Below are 23,972 nucleotides of genomic sequence, written 5' to 3' on the forward strand. Positions count from 1 at the left end.
AGAGTGAATCTATATCCAAAAGCTTATGATTTGGAACACGTTCTACTATTCTGAAGTAGAAGCAAAATTCTTATTCATTGCTCTAACTTCCCACTAAGTTCTTAACTTCTGATGGCAGTTGTAGAAGTCAAGAGTGATGATCTAGAAGCACCATTTAGATTGTAGGCAGAGTTGCGGATCTATTCATTGTACCTCTATTTTTAGGGGGAGGCATTAGATCTCTTTTAGTGAAAAAAAAAAAAAAAAAATTTTGTTCCACAATTCCATGTACTTCCCCCTCCCCCTCCAATTTATCCTTTTTGACATAATTAGAAATGTTATGTATGAATTTGGAAATAGTGAAATGCAACTCTTTTGGTTACTTTGTAAGGCACCTCATTTAAATTTAAGTTGCTGCCATTATGTTGGACTTGGTTTCGCAGTTCCCATATCACATCCATAATCTTAGTTGCATAAAGAGTAAAATGTTCAACTTTACCTCGTAAACAGGTGGCCATATTGCAGATTTACTCAGATCAATATTGTTTTGGATTCCCATCTCATCAATATATATGATCCGTTGTCATGCAAATTATATTGACCTTGCAATGAAGCACTTGGTAAATAAATGAATATAGTTTTCTTCTGCAGCATCGCACAAGGGGCATTTATTCTCCCCCAAATTTCATTTTTGCTTTTAAAAGATCCAAACTATTTGGATTGACCCGTTTGAGATGTGTACAATGTAATGTGTAATTTTTTAACAATAAAAAGGTTGTCACATCACTTAAAAAAAATGTTATGTCAATATTCTGTTAAACACATAGGCAATAAAACTAATGGAAGGACCAAACGTGCTCATTTTTTAAATTTCAGGGATTAAAAGGGCTTAGCAAACAAACTTTAAAAACCAATAGTATATTTTTGCCAAAAAGTAACTTACCTCAAAACCCACTTTTTATGGATTATGCATAATAATAATAATGTAAATGTCAATACCCTTTTCACCTCACTTTCTTTGAGAATATATCTTCTTCAAAGCCAAAAAGCAAGAGGCTAGGCCAGGGAGATGCAAACAAATCCAAACTTTAAAGGTCAAAAACATAATTTAGTCTTGTTTTTATTAAAGGATAAAATAGTGCATATAGAAAACTAAAAGCTTGGAATTCTCCACTTTACATACTGAAAATTGTTTTTCACTTTTCAGCTTTAAGAGGGGAGAAAAATACCTTCAGCAAAATGCCAAATGGGTGTCAAATATTACTAAAAAGCTTTAAAGAACTCTTTTACACAATGCCCGCCAGAGCAAATTTTGCTAAACCAAACTAATATCTTTAAGAATTGGACAAAGTTTGCCATATGAACCAATCAATGGCTCCAGGAACACCCCCCCCCCCGGCGGGGATGCTGGGCAGTGCCACTACATTGATGGTGAATTAATCTCCTGGTAGACAGTTTATCCATTTCCTCAAAGTATGCCATGAACCACTTGCTCTTCTTGAGTGTCTCATAAGCTCATTTCACTTGAATTTAAATCAGAGTCATGACTGAGAGGTCATCACTATCACAAACAATCTTTGAGTCATCACTCATCATCAATTCATCAACACCCATTACTCTCAACACCAACATAGTGGGGGGTTTGGGATGATTGCATCATTCAACTACCCATTTTTTGAATACTTGGATTGAGTGTGATCAGCTCTAGCAGACCAATATGACCTTTGCTATAGGGGTGGAGACACTACAGGTTGTCACCCCGTGTCATTGTTCTGCCAAGAACTCTTAGTGTGTTGGATTCAAGCATTCATTCTGTCACTGCAATTCTTAAGATCAGCATTTTGTGTCTTCATGGAATTGCCTTTAGCCATTCCTGATTGGCTGGTACCATGCACTGAGCTTCTGAATCACATCAGGATGTCCCCATGCAAAAGAAGTAGAATTTTGAGGAAAATTGGGTCTTGTAGACACATTGTGAATTTCAACTGATTGACCTGTGGACGAGAGCTTTATATATAATTGTGAGCTTGAGAAATGGGTCACTATTATCATCCATAAGAGGATTCTACCTGCCTTCTCTGGAACTTATCATTGTAAGAATTTCTGTTAGTGTATAATTGTTTCAAATACCAAATTCAGCAAACTGTCAAACCTTTAAAGAAAAAATTATGAAGAGGATATGATCCTTGCAGTCACCAGTTAAACCAAGCAAAGGCCAGTGTACTAAGTTTGTGATAGGAGTAATATTTTTTATACCATATGGTTCAAGAGATGTGATTTTACTTCATATGCACATAATATATGATTCTTAAAGATTAGCCTAACAAGACAGTACTACTTGAAAATTCATTTATCTGCTTTTAACAAGGTGATGACACGGGTGATATAGTCAATAAAGTACTCTCATTTGTTCCATATGTCAATGCCATGCACACTTTCTTTTTTTTCAATAAATCAATGACATGCACACTAGCAATACTCTAACCAAAGATAGTACACACAACATGACAGAGCAAGTTTACCAGTGTCCAGTCTCAGATTTTAGACAATGATAATTGTAAATCCTTGACATGTGAAGAAACAAAATAGTATGCTACAGAGCATGAACTTGTTGTCTACTGGAAAATAAAGGTAATTGAGCACGTTCAATTCCAAGGAAGACTTGATAGAATCAACTTTTAGATCCTAACAATTCTGGTACAAGTTTTAGAAAATTTCAGCTGATCAAATTCTGAATAGGAGATATATTGAAATTTGGGATATTGATTTTAAATATGGAAATGACTACAGCAACATCTAGAATAACTATAGAAGATTGAGCATAACAAGCAGAAAGCTTGATATATCATACAAAGATGATAAGAATAAGAAGAATGAGATACAAGCACAACATTTTATACAGAAATTTTACCACAAGCTTTGAGAGAGGTTCTTTCGCATACAAAATCAGAGAATGCAGTTTAAAGGTCAAAATTCAATAAGAGATCTAGGCAAACCAAAAGGATGTCATGAAAAGTTTGACTCGGGTCATTCAGACATGGATAATCATCTTTTGACAGTTCACCTTTGTGAAGTTTTTCAATAAGTTCCTAAAAGATGTCAAGAATTTGGGCCTAGTAAGCCATTGATTCCATAAAGCTTTAATTCAAAGTTACAGGATAACTGAATTGATTACATTATGACAATGTAGAAAAGATATTAGTCACACATAAGTCCTCCATTGCCACGATACTCTCAAGGTAGCAAGATATATTTAAGACATGCAAACCATTGTCCATTATACCCCCTGAAATGGACAATGGTCTTCCTTGATTTCCTTTTCTAATGGTTTTAATTTTTGTGAATAGCTATTATAGAGGTTTTGGTTTTCATTAAAATAATGGCAAGCAAATCATTGTCACAGAAAACCACTGTTGTACTTTGTAAACTTGGAATGCAGCAGTTAGGTATTTTGAGTTTTCTGACTAGTTTGTTTCATTTTCTTAGTTACTGTTTAACTTTATAGTTTATTCTGGTCACTTTTTCCCTTACTCTCCCATCCTCCGAACATAGAGCTCGGTTGAATGGGATGCCCAACAAACTTAAAAATACTAACAATGAACATTGAAAGTAACTTTTGGGTCTAATGCATAGGCAGTGCTCTCCTCTCTTTTACTCACCTTTGTTTATACCAGAAGATAAACCCCTTCACACTCTAATGACCAAGAATACATATATTCTTCTTTTCAATACGCCTGCACACTTATGTTTATACCACAACAAAAACCCCCCTCACACTCTAATGACCAGGGTCAAAGCGAGGCACTTCACTGCTTCAACTGATAATTTGGCCCAAAGGTTATCAATATATATATATATATATATATACATATACACACACACACACACACACACACATATTTTATTTTTTTTCTTCTTTTCAGTAAGCAATTTAATTCTGATTGTAAGGGGTTTACCTAGAGAAATTATCCAACTCCTGCCAAGCCAGAGAAAAAAACCCAAATTGTTCAACCCAGCCAGAAAAACCTATGATAAATAACCCAAAAAGTATAAACGGCAATACTAACAAACCCAGCCAGACAAAACAAAGAAAAATAAACCAAATTGAAATCAGTATTAAACATACAATTAGAAGTTTTACTAATTCAAGTATATACAATAACTTATTCTCTCACCTGCTATGAACCAAAAGGAATAATAGATTGGTTTTGTTCCTAGCAACCCTGCGAAACCAAAAGGTAAACAAAAACAAAACAAAATTAATAACAATTCAGCCATACAGAGAACAAACGGCAACAATTAAAAAACCCATATGGAAAATTAAAGAATAAGGATGAGACGTACTGAGATTTTTGGAAACTTCGAACAAAAGGGCAGAGAGACGGAAGAAGCGCCGCTGAGTTGGATTGGATGTGGATTTGAGGTTGGATTGGAATAGAAGAAGCTAGAGGGTGGCACCATCGAGTTGGATTGAGATTTGACGGTGCGCCGTTGTCTGGTTCTTCTATTGTGGGTATGGGTTTGTTGAGCTAGAGAGGCAAACGTGATACTGTTATGAGACAAGATAGAGGAAAACGAGACAGAGCTGGAGAGGCTTTAGCGTTGAGACGTCAGACGAGACAGAGTAGAGAGGAAAACAGAGGAGTTGTTGATGCGTGAATGATTCTACGTTCTTTTGCTTTGATTTTTTTGGTTTATATATATAACCTGTTTAGCCAGTCACCAGTATCCCTTAAAATTATACCAATGGTCAGGATTTAAACAATGTTAAACCAACGGTTAAGATTAAGGTGGGTACCATACCCCCCATTTTCTGGAGGGGGTACGGTAGAATGACCCATTTTATGATAGGGTTGAATGGGCTTTACTAAGAACTATAATAAATAGATAAATAAATAAAGAGGTTTCATATTGATTTTGTTAATATGATTATGGAGTGCGAATCTTGTATTAGTTATTCTATGATAATAAATGGAAATACCTAGGGATATATCCAACCTACTAGATGATTAAGAGAAAATGATCTTCTATCTTCTTATCTCTTTCTACTCCCACGGATCACCCTTCTTTTATTTTTATTTTTTTAAATTTTTATAATTAAGTATAGTTTATTGTTTAGTAGAGCATTGGCGGTAAGTGTTAGACTTTACAACAAATTTTACAGGTTTATGAAGGAGTTTCTGAACAAAAGGTGAATTCAGACAAGACCACTATAGTTTTTTAGTGAGAATATCCCTCCAAATATACAAAGAAACATCACAAGTCACAACTACTTTGGGTGCCCAAGCCTATTCGAATATGGAGAAATGTTTAGGGTTACCCCCAGTAGTTGGTCATTCTAGGAGGCCAACATTTTCAGAAATTAGGACAAAGGTGTGGTACAGACTCCAGAGTAGGAAAGAAAAATTGTTATCAATAAGTTGGAAAGGAAATTTTAATTATGGCAGTGACTCAAGCAATTCCAATCAAGCAATTCCAACCTATGCTACGAGTTATTTTTAGATTAGAGGATTGGTTATGTGTTGATTGGAATTCAATGGTAAGTCGATTTTGGTGGAGTCAATATCATCAACATAGGACACTACCTTGGTTCAGTAGAATAAATGTGCACATGACATCCAAACAGAAAGGGGGTATGGATTTCATATATCTCAAAGACTTTTAACGTGGCTAACCTGGTTATACAAAAATTGAGACTCATTCACAATAAAATATCATATCCAGTATACAAAACTCTTACTTTTGCTGGATTTAAGAGAGGTTATATACGCAATCTTACCCTCAATTTATTTTTTTTCCAGATCAAAATCGGTTCCACATTGAGTTCAGGGTGGTCACAGGACCACCTTGATCTAGAAAAAAAAAATTATTATATATAAATTTTAAAAAGTTATGATTTTTTTATCTTTAAAAAAAATTTGTGACCACCATAAATTTTTTTTAGGCAAAACATAATTAAAATTTGGACAAGGCTAAACTCCACTCAATAGTTTTTTATTGGATATGAATTTTGACAAATCCATCATTTGATTACATTTTTTATATTCTCCATTCTTGAAAATTTTCAAAAAAAATCAAAGATCAATAGATATATTATCAATCAATTGTTTAAATTTTGAGTTTTTGTAGTCTAAAATTATACATAAAAAATAAATTTATGGAGCAAATAGTAAATAAAATCCAATTAGCATGAAATTTGACATATGTTTTAAGAACATAAAGAATATACAATTCAACGGTTAGATTTTTAAAATATATAGCAATGTTAATTTGTTTAGTGAAAACTATAAACTTAGGCTACAACTAAGTTTGTAGCCAAAATTTATCTTTAAACTTTGGTCTCCTTAACAATATATTTAGACCTTACAAGCCAAAAAAAAAAACTCAAGAAAAATTTTATTTAGCTAAATTTTTTTAAAAAGATGTAACTTACAGAATTGATAATGAGACTATAATGCAATGATTTCACAATAAGAAATTTAGTAGAAGGAAGTTATAAGACTGTATTTCACAATATATGATTTTTTTTTTTTTTAAAGATTTTGTATAATTTAAGCTTCTTAATGATCATACTGAAAAAAAAAAAAAATTCTTAGAGCCGTCACTGTTTCGGATACTTCTTCACAATACTGATTCTTTATTTTACCAGGTCTATAGAGCAAAATATTTCCCCCACTGCTCTTTTTTGGAAGCTCCTGCTCACAGAAACTCTTCCATTGCTTGGCAAATCAATTCAACTAGTAGAGTTTTTTACTCAAGGAGGGCTCTTACGCAACCTGTGAACAACCAGGATCTGTAATAATTTGCTTGACATTCTATGGTATCTGTGGGGAACAGAAACGAATTCAACAACGAATTGAGGGTCTACTGTTAGCACAACGGGCTACTGGGTTGTTGATTGATGAATGAATGATGATTGGGGCTCTTCAAATGTTGTTGCAAATTTGGCAAAAGGATAGGGATGAGGAATGGGTTGGCAGTGCTCCTTTTCTCCATTTCTTTCTTACCTATCATGTACAGTTTGTTATTACACAAATTAAATTTCTCATATTATTTCATCCAAAAACCAAAAAGTACCCAACCTTTTTTTTTTTTTTTTTTTTTTTGGGTTGAAAATTTTTGTTATTCGTAAAAGTATTAAGGACCCAAGAAGAAAAGAAAGTGGAGAATGAAAATCTCAAAATCAATGGTGGTGCAAGGTTAAATCTCACTAAGAATCTTATGGGTCAACTAACATTTCATGATTTTTTAATGAAGATATCTACATCCTTCCACCCATAACTATCAAATTATATATATTTTTTTAAATAACTTTAAAAAAGAAGGAAAAAAAATGTTAAATCTCTAACATTAAATAGGCTTGTGTTACAAAAAGAAAAATGCACTTGTTAACAGGTGCCCTTAGATGCTATTAAGATTGCATTAGATATATACCAAAATACCCTCTTTTTTATGGGATTGAGAAAAGTAGAGTGGTAAACACACATTTGTGTAATAAAAGCATGGAAAAATGGCTGCAACAGGATTGCAACGAGTTGTATTAAATGGCATTTGAATCCCATGCAATCACTAGGTTATTGCACATGATGTAATACCTAAAGGATGATTGGGAGAAAAAGTTAAAATTAACTTCTTCTTTTTTCTTAATTATCTGATCAAAATAAAAGTTAAAAGGTACAAAATTAAAAAGTTACTTTGTTTGTTTTGATCACGACTAAAGAGGAAAGTTAAAACTTTTTAAATTTTTTCCTCCCAACCATTGATAAGGTATTGCACCTCGTGCAATAGTTATTGCATGGGATATATATCCTATTAAATACTTTATTATCAAATGCCTTAGAACACGTGGTTAGACCCAAAGAAAAAAGACAATAACATCTCTAATAGCATTAATTGAAAGAATAAAGTTTGGCTTCAAGCATATTTAGAGTTATCTTATTCAACTTATTTCATGATTATTTCTAATACTTTCCATGACTCATTAACAAAGTCATATATATCTATATATATTTAAAAACTAAATCGTAGTATTTATTATTGCTATGCCCCTGTTGGGCTATATCAGCAAAGTATTTTGGTCCATTGCGGTCTACTTCTATCAAATTCAGTCCATTTCGATCTACTTTGGTCCATTCAATTCATTTTGGTCTATTTCGGTCCACTATGATCCATTTCAATCCACTTCGGTGATGTTTTGAGAGGAGATTTTGTGTAGAAAGATGAGCTATTTTATTGACAATTATGTTTTCTCTCAGCATAATGTTGGTAGATTCTTGATAAAATTACTTTTTTATGTTATTAAATTCTTGTATGTTTTTTTTCCTATTATAAGTGATGGATTCACTTATATTGTCTTTCTCTTTAGGTCATTCAAGACGTATAAAGGATAAACCATTTATAAGGAGTACTAGAAACAAATTTCACTCACACATTACATTATTTGTGAAATATCTCGCCTTATATAAAAATTGAATGTAAAATGTATTATGTTTTCTTGGAAAAAAAAAATTACAAAATTTAAAAATAGTTTCAAATAACAAATATAGATATCTTAATTTAGAAAACCGAATATACTTTGATAGAAAATAATCGCATCATTTTAAGAAAAGTTTGAGATTAACACTTATAAGTCTTATCTATTATTTTCATTTTACACTTAACAAAAAAAAAAATATTTGTCAATTTTTTTTGCACATTATGCGAGTTTGAGACTGATGTGACTAAAATTACACATAAATAATTTCTTCAATTATCACATAGTGAGTTGGAAAAAGATATATATTTATAACAAAACTTTTTCCTACTAATTGAAATAGCAAGCAAAAAGGACATTTACTATTTTAACTAACCATTTTTTCAACACTCCAACATAGCTCTCTGTTTTCACTAGTCACCTTTCAAATATTCTTTCTTTCATCTCTTTTAATTAAAAATATAGAGAGTTTCTCAACAAAAAAAATTAAAAAATTAGAAATATAGAGTACAAGACAGATACGCAATACAATACAAAAGATCAATCATATAAAATTGGGAAAATTACGTATTTGGTTCCTAATTTTTACACTTGGGTCAATTTGGTCCCTAATGTTTCAAATGTATCAATTGATTCCTTAATCTTTTGGTATTGTATCAAAATAATCATTGTCATTATGGAAAATGATGACATGACCAACAAATAAAATAAAATATTATTTTCATGCCACATAAAATGCCACGTGTAATGCCACATCAGCCTAAGCTTAAAAAAAAAAACAAAAAAAACAAAACAGTAGCACATAGCCACGCTACGGAGCTAGGAATTTGTCTTGGGGGGGGGGAGGGGGGGGAAGGCCAAGTATAAAATGAGGCCATAATTTTTTTCTCTTTATATACTATATCTATATTATATACTGAGAAATGTTATGTTCACATTATTTTTAAAACAAATCTTAAGTAGCCTTATTGTGAAATGTTGTGAACATAACATTTTTCTATGTACAATAGTCTAAAATAAAATACTACTATCATTGAAAGCATAAAAAAAATATATAATCAAATAAGTGAATAACCAATCATATATTTTTGTCAAATTAATAATAATGTATTATATTTATATGCTATATAGAATATGGTATATTTATCATTCATCAAAATGGTATAGTCTTAATTTATTTAAAAATAAACAATACAAGATCCAGAGAAGGAAAACCACATACCTGGGGACTTGTGAAAGAAATGAGATCAATTTTTCTTTTGAAGTGTATTGTTTTTAAACCATACACACGGTGATCTCTTAGAATTAGAGAAAATATTAGAATATTTTTGGACTTAACAGTCTGTAAAGTACAAAAGGCTTCAGAAAACAAGTTACACAAAAGAAGAAAAATTTTCAGAGACACAAAACTGAGACAAGAAACAGTCAAGCTCATAACGTTTCTGTGAATTCATAAAAATTTTGAGGGGACCAGAGCCCTCTTCAGTCTCAACGTGGCTCCGCTAAGCATACCATGTTTGCCGACCATATTTCCCACGAAACCAAGGAAGAATTCAGATCACAAAATTGAAACAAACTCACGTCTTCTTTAAAAAGCTCTCCCTCAAAAAGAACATCTTATTTGCATTCTTGTGGTTTTTCATTTTTGTTGAATTTCTTCCGCTCAAATAAAAAGAATTAAGAGTTACCCAGAAAGGTAAAACAATGGAATGTGATTATGTGAACGCAACCCAGTCGATCGATTGCTTTGTATTTTTCTTTAAATTTTTTTTTCCTTTTCCTTCCTCTTCTCTGTGCTGTATACCATATACGAAATGAGTTTCTTTTTTTCTTTTTTGAAAATATTAAAGTACACTTTTTCACTGTTGTATTGCTACTGATGATTTAACGTTTGATTTTGGGAAGGGGCAAAAGAAAAGTTTCTACTCTGAGCAATTCAACAAATATTTTTTTGGCAAGAATGTCCTGTTGGGAAGCTTGAAAGGCAAAAGCTACTTTATCAAAAAGGGATGTGTTGTATGCGTTGAAGGTCTCAGCGACAAAACCAGCATGTCCTACCACCGTTGACAAGCTCCTCCGGCAAAACAAAGTGAAGAACTTGTAGGTTCTATAATTGTATAGTTTTTTGTTGGCAAACACATGAATACAAACTTGTCTAGATATAGCTCATAGAGTCTATAGAATTGAGTATATAATGCTCAAGAAGCTGGTATTCAATGTAGAAGAAGAAGAAAGAAGCGACAAATTCAAGGAATCAAGTTTTAATAGTTTCGACCAATAGAAACTAAAGTTTGACTGATCGAAAGTCGAATCTGTAGATTTTATTTGGCAGCCCATTAGTCCATCATATGTTTAAGGTTTCAGACCTACTTCACTAAGAATTTAAGGGAAACTGTAAGTCATGTTTTTGAAACTTTGCAGCAGCTCAATTTGAGATCTAGAGGTTTGTGTCTATTGCTTTTTCAAAATCACTACCGGTGATATCTCACACACTCGTTAAACTGGTGAAATCAAGTTGCTAACCTTCATCTATCAAGTGTACTAAAGATTCAAATCTTCAATGGGATTTTGAAGTGTGTGAATTGGAGGTTCATGTTGCAGCAGTTCACTATAAAAGAGATCTATGGGATTCAAAACTTAGTTTGGTAACTGAAGTTAGGTTTACTGTAAATTGTTTATTCTTAATTGCAAACCTTCATCTTATAGGCTTATAGTGGAACTGTTACCTTAAGATTGATTAGGTCAAGTCCTCCCAAATTTTTCCTTTGGAACAAGTTGTTTCATAAGATTTTCTAAGTAATCACATCCTGTGTCATATTTATATTCTGTTGTATATGATGTGTATGCTTGGTTGTTTAACGTAAAGCTCTCATAATAGATCTATTAAACAACTAGGCCTTAAAACTGATTAAACACTTATTTCAAAAACATCCTTCTATCAGCACACAATATTTGAAACAAAATAATCATACCAAAAAACCTGTGTGACTAAATGTTGGGAAAGGCAGAAATATAGAGAGGGAGAGTTTAAAGAAGAGGTGGGGTTGTTTCAATTTTGTGATCTGCATTCTTCCTTGATTTCGAGGGAAGATCTGGTCGACAAACAGGTGGATTGGTGGTCGGTGATAAATTCTGCACTATATATATATATAGAAGCCTACGTTGATGTGGCAGTATACATGGCATTTTATGTGTCATGAAAATAACATAACCGTTAGCTATAACAACATTTTGTATCCATCACTTAACGGCGGAGATTATTTTGATACAATATCAAAAGGTAAGAGACTAAACTGACACGTTTAAAATGTTAGAAGTCCAAATTGACGCGCAACGAAAGGGTTAGAGAACAAATTTGTAATTTACCCTATAAAATTTTTGGCAAGTCCAAGTCTGCTAGCCACATTTGGCTGACTCCTGTATCAAATCATCAATCAATATAGATATAAAAACAAAGACCTCACGTGGAAAAGTCTGAGATTTTATCAAGTGGCGTGTTCTATGTAAAGAGAATTCAAATATTCTCGAGTGCTACATCAAATATAACACAAATTAAATTTTGAATTTTTGTTTCATTTGGTTCAATATTTCAAGACTTTTCTAACTAAAAAATAAATATTCTTTGTATCTTTTGTTTCAATGTTTCAAAACATTTCATCCCTCACACATACACACAAAACTCTTTACATTTTAATTTACCATTTTCACATCTTGCACTTCTATCCTTTTATATATACCTACTCATAGCCCTTCATATCTTTCCATGTAAAATACGCACGAACAAAAAATGATATTATTTACCTTCAATCTTTCAACAACACCTACCTCACTCTAATATGGTTGTCTCATCTAATCTTAACCCGCATCTTAACCCATATGAATTAACTACAACGAAGAAGGGGGTATACATTTTATATCAAGTGACAACAACAATTATGATTTTGATGTTAAGGTTAGATAGTGTAGATTTGTGAATTTTGTAATGATGCGATTGACTTGATGTTAAGGTTAGATATTGTAGATTTGTGAATTTTGTAAAGATGCGATTGACTGTAGATATTTGGAATGTGTAGTTTGATTTAGAATTAAAGAAAAAGAGATAAACATGTTCCATATCAACTTTTATTCTACAATATTCATCCAAAGTTTTTTTTTTTTTTTTTTACTTCAATACTTTAATTGAATAATTGTAATGGATATATGTACCATTTATAATGGTTGCTTTTTATAATAAACTCATTACTAATAAAGTTCTATAACAATAATGCTATGCTATAATACATGTAAAATATTCTCCAAAACTATCTTAAATCAAATATTAAGATATTTTCCGTACTATGCACGGGTAACTTACTAGTTTCTAATCCAAAATAGCTTGCCAATTCTTAAGGCTTTTCAAAAAGAGTTTTAAGGAAATATGCCAATTAAATTAAACAAAAATAAGGTAGTATAGCTAGGCTGTTGGAGATTCCCTACCCCTACCTCCCCTTGTGCAATCCACACACCTAACGTAAATACAGAAACAAATTGAGGCAAGTAATTGTTTATTAGGGTTGGTGGTGTGAACTGTTGCGCAGGTCCGGAAAGATGGTGCCTAAGATTAACATAACATAAACTAGGTTATAGAAAGGCCTTGTTTTGTTCTACAAACATAAACCGTGTGCACGCTTCAACACCAAGATTAACATAACCCTTTTCTTTTTATTGAGAATATAAGCATACAACCCCTAATGAAATCTGAACCTTCCATTTCACAATAATCTCACATTAATCCCAGATAAATCCATATACATAAATTAATAAGATTTGTAAAATTCTAACAGTAAATAATAGAATATATGGTCACTTTTAAATCTTAACTCTAGCTATGACTAGGATAGCCTAGTTAGTGGTTGGACATGATCTCTACAACACAGTAGGGTTCACTCTTCACTGTAAATTAGACTGAAAAAGCAATGAGATCATATTGAAGCTCTAAACAAGAGACACAAACAAGCCATCTTAAATTTATAGACAATTAAACCCCGTGACATAAATTGTCACAGCCCAACAAACAGCAATGTTACAATTAAACAATCGAAGAACAGCAACTGAAATTGAAATTGAACTAACAGACTTTTTTACGTACAGCCGAACAAGCAGCAAAGGGTGCCATATAAAGTCTTCACTTCTTTTTTCCTGCCTCATTTTCTGTTAGCACTAGACACAAACATGGCAGCTGTGCCAGCTGCACAGTTGATAATAATTAGGTGTTGAAAAGGTAAAAAATTGAAACCTCACAATTTACAGATTTCTTTTTTCTCTTTAAAATTTTCTATCCTAAAGATGGGGGTGGTGCTCAGAAGCATGAGGCTAGTCCAACCAAGACTTGGAGAAAGAAATTAGAGCTTTCACAATGGGAAGGAGATCACAGCTCAAAGATACAAGATGTCAATAAATCAATGGGACTTCCCAAATGGCACCATGATCAGCCCCTTCATGTGAAATGGTGGCCAACAAATTCTGGATAACCTAGCAAGAATTTGAACACATCACTCAATGATATTATACCTTCCACACGATTGCTGCCAGCCTCCACAATTATAAGTCTCCTAACCCCTGAAAGGATACACATGAACAAGCTACTTAATCGATCAAGGGGAAATAACATAAACCATCTTAAAGGGAGCTAAGCAAATTACCAGGATTTGCCAACCGTTTCATCACTTCATGCAGGGGATCAGATCGCAAACACATCTGACATCTCTGTCCATTGAAGACCCCATGAGGTGAGTTTGCATCTTGTCCCAATCGCAATGCCTAAACGCATAGAAAAAATTGGCACACTTAGAAAGATAAGGTAAAGCATTGTGCCCGAATTAACTACTAGTGTAAGTAAAACTACTTGCATTGTGCCTGACTTAACGACTGAACATTTGACATCCAGAAGTTTGGGCAGACACTGCAGCAACTGGCTCAAGTAAATTATGAGAATACACAGTTACTGATTGATCCTCAAAATCAGTATAACAATGAAAATTCATAATTGTTTTCCAACCAAAGAATAAACTACAAATTTTTAAAAATTTTGCACTTGGAGAATTTAAAAATAAGCACATTCCTCTGGGAAATTTATATCAACAAATGTAGCTATTTAGACTTGTTACCCAATGAAAAAAGACTCCAAGCAAGCTCAGAAAAGAAGTAAGTGGAACAATTCTTTGCATTTTGGTCAAAATTATTGGATTAGTAAGTACCAAATGCAAATAACCATAATCAAAGCAATGGGAAATCCTCACTTTTCTGAGTCATCAGGATAATGAAAATTTAGAAGAGATGGTGAGACAGTAGCTGCCAGTTGGGGTGGGAGTAAGCTTGTGAATAAGCAAGCTTATCCCCATAAAACTAAGATATTCCATTATTGTCCATAACAAATAATGCTTTTTCAGGAAAATGTAACAACCATCAATAAGAGCAAGAACAATAAAGTACATTACAAATATATTTCTCACCAAGTATGGCGTGCAGCTCCTAACAAGCGTCACAACTTAAGAAGCCCAATCACCCTCATAAATATTATAAACCATGAAACTCTCCCTTCATTTTACTGCTAATAATAAGTGATGATTCAGTGGCACCATGCTTACGTGCTTTTAACTAAAAAGCCCAAAGAATATAAAATTATCTCTTATCTTCAAAGCTTTATCAAGCAGAACATTTTTCTAAGAGTAGAAGATGCATTGGATTGAACTGAATAGAAACCCAAACACTAATGTAATAATGACAAGTCAAAGTAATCACAGAAATTAAAAATTTTCATCAATTAATGCAACCAAGGATATATCTTCTTGGAGTAAAAAGCTCACTTAACAAAAAGAATATTTTCTTTCAAAAGAGCTGGATGGCTACCATATCTACATGCCTAATGCAGTTGGATAAGTGTGTTTTTTTTTTTTTTTTTTTTTTTTTGTAAATTAAGTACCGCAGTTGGATGAGTGACAATGAGAAACTAACCTCATAAATACTAAATTGTCATACATCATACATTATGCAACCAAGGAAATATCTTCTTACAAAAGAGGTGGCTAGCTACCATACAGTCTATGTGCCTAATGCAATCAGATGAGTGCCAATGAAAAATTACCTCAAGAATACTCATTTCATCGAGGCGAATTTGTGCATATACTTTATCTTTTGCCAAAGCAGTAATATCACTGAGAAGGAAATAGCACACATCTGTGAATTTTTGCATATACTTTATCTTTTGCCAAAGCAGTAATAAAGAATACCTTTATACAAATCCAAAAGAGAGAGAGCAGATTACCTCCGTGAATAAATATCCAGCAACGAGCCGTTATCATCCACAATTGGTATTGAACTAACTCCAGCTGCAAAAGGGAAAATGTAATAACACAAGGCCAACAGCTGAGGAAGAATAATTGAAAGGAAACCAGCTTGCTGCTTACAAAGTCAAGTGTTATAATGCAAAAGTTAATGAAGTTAAAATCAGGAGGAACATAGAATTCTCAGCAGCTAGAATACTCCTAGCCTGGAAAAAATATCATTCCTCTCAAACGTTCATCAATGGATATGTGGAAGAAAGATGCCTTCTCATACAGATACGGTTGGATTAGCACAATCCTCAATAAAAACTTGAAGGCCAAAAACAAAGTGCAGTAAGAAGAGGATTAAGTCCAGGTATGTGATGCAGAAGACCAAAACAAACAAGCCAATTCTTACAAGATAAAATAAAAAACATGTGATTGATTTTTCTTTTCCTCCTATAAATTGGGGGGAAAAAATTAATCCTCCAATCACAAACCTTAGTTTTTACAGTAAGATTTTATCATTTTCATTCCAAGAACATCACCAAAACCTTCATGCAGTTGTTACAGAAGAGAAGGAAAATCACCTTGAACCAACAAAGCTAGAGCAGCACTAAGAGAGGCATTTGGCCTTAACATTGCAAATGGCTTCGAGTCACCAATTTTTGGAACCCATGTTCCACAAGGAATTGAACAAATCGGTTGTTGAAGAATGGGCAAGGAGCTAGACGAATGTCTAAAATACCTGTATATACCTGAAAATTAGGCCCATGGATTAGTTTCAAAACATGTAACTTTTAAGTGACAAACCTGGAAGAAGCTTACATTTTAGTATCCCAGACAGGGAAGCAAGATGTAGCAACTGTGGAACTGAACCATCCTGCAAAGAAAAATGGATTATGGGAACTGTCGCCACCTTGTTTTGCAAAATTTTCAAAGCAACATCTTTCAGACAATCGTTTGGCCCAGCCTGTGGAAAACAGAAGTAATAAATATTAGACTATTGAGACAGCACATTCCAGCATCAAGATATTTTGAGGTAACTGAATCCTAGTTCTCCCATCAATCAGCAAAAAGGATATTTGATTATAAAACTCATACTTTAAACAATCAATAAACAGTTTTAACATCTTTAACCAATCAACAGAACTACAATGAAAATAGGTTAACAAATACACATAGCCAGCTAACTACAGAATGTGGGGAGAAATTGCAGAGGGGTGATACAAACGCTAGGATCTAGGGTTGTTGCAATATATGTTGATGCATATTAACACCAGAGTCCAATATAACACAAGTCTGGCTAAATTGCACAAGATGCCACCTGCATGCCAAAATATACAATAGACTCCTTCGCACCATCTGATCAAAGACTTTCTTGATGTAAACCTCCAAAAAAAGTTCAACATAAAAGGGAAGTCCAACCATCTGACAAAGTGTAAGGTAGTGTAAATTTATTTGACAGGAAGCACTGATTGTCGGGACAAGTGAAGCGAATTCTCTCCCTCCAATCCCATCAACACTACACACGGTTCTTATGGAAATCTAAAACTAAAGAAGACACTAAAAAGCTGCAAATTCTGGCACCCTCATCACGTTTTTCAAATTTTTATATCTATATCTTTACAAGTTAGCAATATGATCACCGCATTCATGTAAGAGCAGAATATGCAGTCAAAATGCAGCTAAGTAGCACCTTTTTTCGAATAGCTCAAAAGATGATAATCATTAGAAAATTAAGTTTTCAGATGTGCTTGCTAGATCCTTTTGGCACAGAATCTCAAGAAGCACTTACATGAACAAGATGTCGACGAGAAAATGATGCCCCATTGCCATCCATTGTTCTAGTAAGATGTAGTTTTCCCCCCTCTTTCCAAGCTGCTATAGTATGTGTTTCAAGCTCTTCCTCTGTCAAGTTTGATCCATGACTCCCAAGCTGAAATTCAGACGGTTACACGTGTTAAAAGGACCTAAGGTATGCTTTCATCTACAAGCGCAAGTGTTTGTTTGTTTTTCAAAGAAAACATTGAGGAAACGAGCATCCAGAAGACAAAATAAACTAGGACGATCAAGCAAGCAGTCAAGATATAAGAGGGATGAACCACTGACAATATACAAATATATAAGAATCAGTTTACAAATGCTTTTCTGTAGGATTGCGGTAGCTGAAGTTATCAAAAAAAATAAATTGGGATTGGCAGCCATGAAAATTCACGAGCGAAGGATAAACATATTGATGAGCATAACAAAAGCTAACCATGCTAAGGTGTACAGCACTACAGGCCAAAATTCCAAGAAGGATTTTCCAAAGCATGGATCTTTTTTTAAATGGTTGCCCAAACTACCTTTTTGATAAGTAATAATGCTTTATTGAAAAATTAAAATAATAAAAGGAACCAAAGCACACAGGCAGTGTACTAAGGTACCAACAACACAACAAAACTATGATGCATGAAAACTACAACTATCAAGCAAATGATTGCCCAAACTACTTTCTCCCAATAAACTCTAGCTCAAATGGCACCTCCTCTCCTCATAAGAGCAATCAAATAATAGTTCTTAAAGCAGGTGGATGTATACCCATTAAAAAATACTCTCCTTAACATACAAAATAAGCTACTGAATTTAATCTTAACTGACTAATCTTTCAAAGATGCTTTTTTTTTTTTTTTTTTTTGATAGGTATCTTTCAAAGATGCATAAATCAGAAAACCTTGAAAAGTGGTTTATTTACTAGAATCATAACAAATCAAGTGACCCGGAAGCAGTCCCCTTTTTACCCAAGCTCATGATACAGTGACTTGTGATGTCAGCAGATGAAGAGAATATAGAATTATTAAATGAACAGTCTTATGGCAGTAATGTAGCACCGCATTGGTGCTACTTTTTAATTTGGCGAGTTTCACAAGACTAAGAAGCATAGTGTACTTTGCACAACCACAAGTCCTAGGAGAGTTGTAAATTTTCATAAAATCAATAATTTTCTAATACTTCTTATGTAAACCCCAGTACATTCTTTTTTCATTTTTTTTTTTCAAATTACAAATATAGTTGTCCTTTATAGCTATCACCAGCACATAAAATTTTCTGATATTCTGATGTCAATCCATGTACATTTTAAACTTTAAAACAAAGGACAGTTTTCCTTCAAAACCACCACGTCACAAGGTAACGTAGAAGTTTACTTCAAGCCAAGGATACCTCTTTCAATATTAGGATGAAGTCCAACGCACTAAGAACTCCAACAAACTGGCCCTTGCCAAAATCCCAGAGAGGAGCCACAGAGATTCCCTGGAAGCAGCTTATATCAGCAAAGACGTACATCTAAGCTAATAATCAGCAATTCAGTACCCAAAAAGAAAGGCTAATAATCAGCAAAGACACACAAGTAAAAAGATCATATGCTAGAACAAAATAGTAATTAAAAAAGTGAATGACAGCAAAACCTAAAGACAGGCATAAAGATAAAAATAAAAAAGAAACACCAAAGCTGCTAATTTACATTACCCAAAGGAGAAGCATAATAAGCATCAAACTTATAAGCATCAAAAGATCAACTACACCCCTTGGAATTTCTCAAAAGAAAAATGAAAAAGCCAAACAACTCTCATAATAAAAAGACAGGTCCTAGAAACTAATATAAAGCATTTGGGTTAGTTCAACACCCCCCCCCCCCCAAAAAAAAAATACCACCAATACACACACACACACTCTTCTGTCAGTGTATGTGCTCTAATTGGTTAAATGGGTTTCAGCATGTAAAAGGACAGTCACCTGCTCAAAGAGAATATGAAACGCTTGCTTCACAGGTAAGTTAACATCCAGGGCAATGATCTGCACAATGAAAGATTTAAGACAATTGAACTTGAAAGCGATGAGTTTACCAAGTAATGAGTGGCAAAATTATAGATAATTAAAACATAAATAGCTCCTTAAAAGGGTAAAAGCATTCAAACCTTGCCTGACTCAGGAAGCAATTCATAAGCATTATGTGTAGACAGGAACAAAGATATACGGTGTCGAGAAACCTCCAAATCAGTCACTGATATCCTTGGAACTGCTTCCTGCAAAGGACCATGCAACAAAGTGACCTATTTTATATTACCAAATAATAAACATAAAGTATTAAAACAAAATACTAACAATGACATTAGAACTCCCCCTATAAACTACAATTAAAAATATTTTTATTAAAATTAATACTAAATCCAAGAAACTTGAACAGCGAAAAATATTACCATGAAACACTATCATGATTATCAACAATGTATATGGCTCTTTGGATTGTTCTTTTCTGGCAAGCAGAAAGAAGCAAAATCAACAACAGATTTTCTGGCTAATCAAAACCTAAAAAGACTTTTCAGAAAATTTTCAAGTCCCTTAATTCTTCATCTTTTTTTAGGGGGAAATTTATCTCTCTGCAATTTATTACTTTGTCTGATCACCACATTATGACACTTGGACAGTTGCAAGCAAAGTAAGAAATTATCATCACGAATTATTCATAGGTGTGAAGAACTTTCAAGGATGTGGGGGAAACTTACGTCTGATTGCCATATTATGACACTTGGACAGTAACTATAATTACTGTCGCAAACAAGAAAAATAAAACAGTTATTGGAACGCTAGCAGCATTTGAGAAACAGAACTTAAATTTTTAATATATATATTGCCTTACCGGGGGCATAACGACATCATAATCCATGTCTATGTCAGGTGGTTGATGACTATAAGTAGAGGGAATCATATCCGGTTCTCTTATTAAGATGGTATTCACTAACCCATATTCCCCTGTTATGAAGGGCTGACTCTCGTCATGCCGCCACACTCCATCAACACAAAACTTGTACTGCATGGGAATGAAAACAACAAATCTCAGCATCAACAGCAGCTTTCAATAACTATATTATGTATTAATATCCATTATTACTCAGCACAACAATGAAGTATATATTTGTGCCTAAGAATATGCAGCAGCACCTTAATGGACAAAATCTAAAGAATCACAAAAGATTACGTACAGAAGGACGAAGACTCAAAGAAATCAGCAATGGAGTTACTACCAGTAAAACCCATGCACAGCACCAATCAAACAACAATTGAGAAAACAAAACTATCAACTAAGCCCTTGAATTTTTGATGTCCTTAAATATATGACAATTTCGTTCCCTCCACAAAGTCCACATCAAATAACAGGAAAATATTCCAAACATCCAAAGAATGCTTGCCTACCCAATTCTGCCAACTAAACAAAAAGTCGGGAAACTTTTCTGGGAGCACCCACTGAAACCAGAAAATATGAAAAAAGAAGCTCCACTACTCAGAAGCAACCTTATAGCATTACAAAAGATGCTCCAATGTCCACTACAACAGCGCACACAACACTACCATGTACTTTTTTAAAGGCCATGCTTCATGTCTAGGCCAGTCACAATTATGGCTACATTTGTTTCTTTGTAAAATATTTTACAATTCCTGAAAATGCTTTGGAAAACATTTTCCAGTGTTTGTTAGGTTGTATAATGAAAAAATTTCGGTTGTAAAATATTTTTACATCAGAAAATTATATTACAATGAAACAAACAGAGCCTATATCTACAGATCCTTCAATCGTGTTTGGGCTTTACAAATAATGACAAGAGAGGTTTTTTCTTTTATTATTATTATGTTGAAAACACACACCCAAAGAGTTTTGAGCAATGACCTTACCTCCAACCACTTTTATAGGGAGAGGAGGTACTGTTTGAACTAGAGCTCATTGGAGGGAAGAAATGTTTCTTTGACACCATCAGTGATGCTAAGAATCTGTTGGCAGCTCTTCCAAACATCTATCGGCATAGCTACTAAGCCTTTGACTACCTAAGTTTTCCTTGAAAGCTTTTTTTTTTGGCAATCGAGCCTCCTTAAGATATTGGGCTTATCCTCAATTGTTGATATCTCAAAACCAGTCATACTAAATAATTTTCTCTACTACCTAACACTATTTAAAATTCCACCAAGATTTTACATCCCCTTACTCTTCAAATAAAAAATTATTTAAATAAAATAATTAAAAAAAAGCCCCAGTTGCCTACTAGGCTAGGATTAAGGATGGGAAAATTAAGACTATTTGATTGATTGTAGGGAAACTGTAAGCTATGAAGTGAATTATGGCTTAGAAGTACACAGTACTCAATACTATGTAGCAATGGAACGGCAGATAAAAGTGTCTAGCACACAGTGATCAGGAAAAGATATGGACCTTGCAAGCGAATATGAACTCCGACTCATCTATCACAAAGAACCATCAATGCCCAAAGAGCCATGCTTCAAACTTCTTCAATCATTTCCACTTCAAATAAAATATTGGGAAAGCTGTAGATTTCATGATCCTGTTATTGCTTAATTTCAAAATGTTTTCCATTATATGTCTCTACAACAACCACCAAGCCACACCCCCCAAAAAAATAAAAGAGTCAGCATTCAGAAGACATACCTCAACTTCTTCTCTTTTTTTTTTGGAAAGTGAAGGCAAACTTCAAACTTCTACAATCATATCTACTTCAAATATAATATCAAGTAGGCTGTAGGTTTAATACTTTAGTTCCATGATCCATTTTTGCTCACAGTGGAATGACATGTTTGGCATTATATATTAAGCTTGAAATAAGTTTAGTAGCAGCTTTAATAGCTAAAATTGACTGTTAATACTTAACTATCTTTGATTTTTATGTTCCTAAAATCCAATCATATTGACTTCTACGTTACAAAAAAAGTTGAGGCATAACAGCAGTTAAAAATAAGGGGTATGTCTGTTTCCTAGAGCCTAGTATAACCATATCAATCACAATAGCTCATTAACCTGGTGATTTCCCGGTGTCAAATTGCAAACAACTTGAAACACGTCATCGCGCCCCTCCACCGGAGACATGGGTATACTTCCTGACCACCTATTCAAACAATAAATCCAATAAAAACCCCATATCACATATTTAATCTATATACTAAAAGCCACATCCAAACAAATACAAGTGAAACATAATTTAATCACCAAAAGATGAAAAACCTTTAGAAGTATCAATAATAAAAAAAATACAGATCTGGGTATTAACATAAACATCAAAATATGATCATTTTTAGCCTCCAACCTTGTGAAAGTGCCACAAAGTGCCACGCTTCTTCCCCCATTTCGCCACAGGAATGTACAGGGAATCAAAACCGGAACCGAAATTCCACTGCTATCATGGCCTCTGTCCGGAACAGAACCAAACATTTCCACCAAAATCTAATACAAAACCCACAAGAAAACCAATCCACAGGAAATATACAAACCTTTTCAGCTACTAACCCACTTGATTTTCCACCCAGAACTCAACCAACATAACAATTTTCATCACAGAGAATCCCAAACTTCAAAACCCAATTTTTATTTTCTCTTTTTAACTTATTTTCAATAGGGATCCTCCACAACTGAGCAGAGGAGGACCCCCCTAAGGCTTAGACATGTAGACCCTACCAAATCAAAACCAAACCCTGAAAAACCCTAATTTTTACTCTTTTTTAATTTTCTATATTCAACAAAACCAAACCATCAATCCCCAATTTCACAAAATCACTCAAATTTCCACCAAAAACCACAACATGCAAAAACCCACAAAATCCAACACCTCCCCCAAATCAAAAAACAAAACCCCACAAAAAAAAAAAAAGTTTCAAACTTTTCCACAAATTAAGCTCTGATCTGACAGGAAATGAAGAATTCAGAGCTGAATCGAATCCGAAGCTCCGAAATTTTGAAACTTGACGAGGAATTAGAAGTGGGAATTAGAGAAAGACTATTTTTTTGGTGTAATTATGATGAAATTTGGGGGTTTACAAAGTGTGACCTAGAGAGAGAGAGAGACAAACACACAGAGAGAACCCTAGTTTTGCAAAAGGAAGCTGAGAGAGAGAGAGTGTGTGTGTGCGTGTGTGGCATTGTTGGATCTTCGAGGGGGTTTTTGTTTTTGTGGGCTCTGAATGAGGAATCTGTGTGTGTGTGAGAGAGAGAGAGAGAGAGAGAGGAAAAAGTGTAAAAGAGAGAAAGGAAAAAGGGGAACAAAATGCCAAAATGCTATTAATTAACAACTACTCCTACTAGTTTTAAATTGGGTATTTTACTTTTATATTCTTCTAAATTTATATTTTCTTATTTTATTAAAAAACAATTATATTTCCCAGTGTTTACTTTTGACGAT

At 33.7% G+C, this 23,972-nt stretch overlaps 1 protein-coding gene and 1 long non-coding RNA gene across 6 annotated transcripts; both read right to left on the reverse strand.

Moving 5' to 3' along the window:
* Positions 1–1,665: 1,665 nt before the first annotated feature.
* Positions 1,666–4,621, reverse strand: LOC115982822. 3 transcript variants are annotated; one of them, XR_004089746.1, is made up of 4 exons: positions 4,324–4,621; positions 4,155–4,202; positions 3,936–4,005; positions 1,666–2,057 (listed from the first exon to the last, which is right to left on the reverse strand). It is a non-coding gene; the product is annotated as an uncharacterized LOC115982822 (long non-coding RNA). The 3 variants fall into 3 exon arrangements; XR_004089745.1 differs by having other exon boundaries at positions 1,666–2,063; XR_004089744.1 differs by lacking the exon at positions 3,936–4,005 and having other exon boundaries at positions 1,666–3,068.
* Positions 4,622–13,397: 8,776 nt separating this feature from the next.
* LOC115979867 (sucrose nonfermenting 4-like protein) lies at positions 13,398–23,807 on the reverse strand. 3 transcript variants are annotated; one of them, XM_031101936.1, is made up of 14 exons: positions 22,884–23,807; positions 22,598–22,685; positions 20,435–20,605; positions 19,713–19,820; positions 19,531–19,590; positions 18,958–19,047; positions 17,552–17,692; positions 16,582–16,726; positions 16,344–16,511; positions 15,756–15,819; positions 15,576–15,645; positions 14,341–14,402; positions 14,134–14,251; positions 13,398–14,050 (listed from the first exon to the last, which is right to left on the reverse strand). In XM_031101936.1, exons 1-13 carry the CDS (start codon positions 23,006–23,008, stop codon positions 14,155–14,157), a joined length of 1,389 nt encoding a protein of 462 aa, XP_030957796.1. In that variant the 5' UTR covers positions 23,009–23,807; the 3' UTR covers positions 13,398–14,050; positions 14,134–14,154. The 3 variants fall into 3 exon arrangements, with proteins under 3 accessions (XP_030957796.1, XP_030957795.1, XP_030957797.1); XM_031101935.1 differs by lacking the exon at positions 14,341–14,402; XM_031101937.1 differs by lacking the exons at positions 14,341–14,402; positions 22,598–22,685; positions 22,884–23,807 and adding an exon at positions 20,301–20,343 and having other exon boundaries at positions 20,435–20,554.
* Between the last annotated feature and the right edge of the window lie 165 nt (positions 23,808–23,972).

The sequence above is a fragment of the Quercus lobata genome, chromosome 3, assembly GCF_001633185.2.
Source record: "Quercus lobata isolate SW786 chromosome 3, ValleyOak3.0 Primary Assembly, whole genome shotgun sequence".
NCBI lineage: Eukaryota > Viridiplantae > Streptophyta > Magnoliopsida > Fagales > Fagaceae > Quercus > Quercus lobata.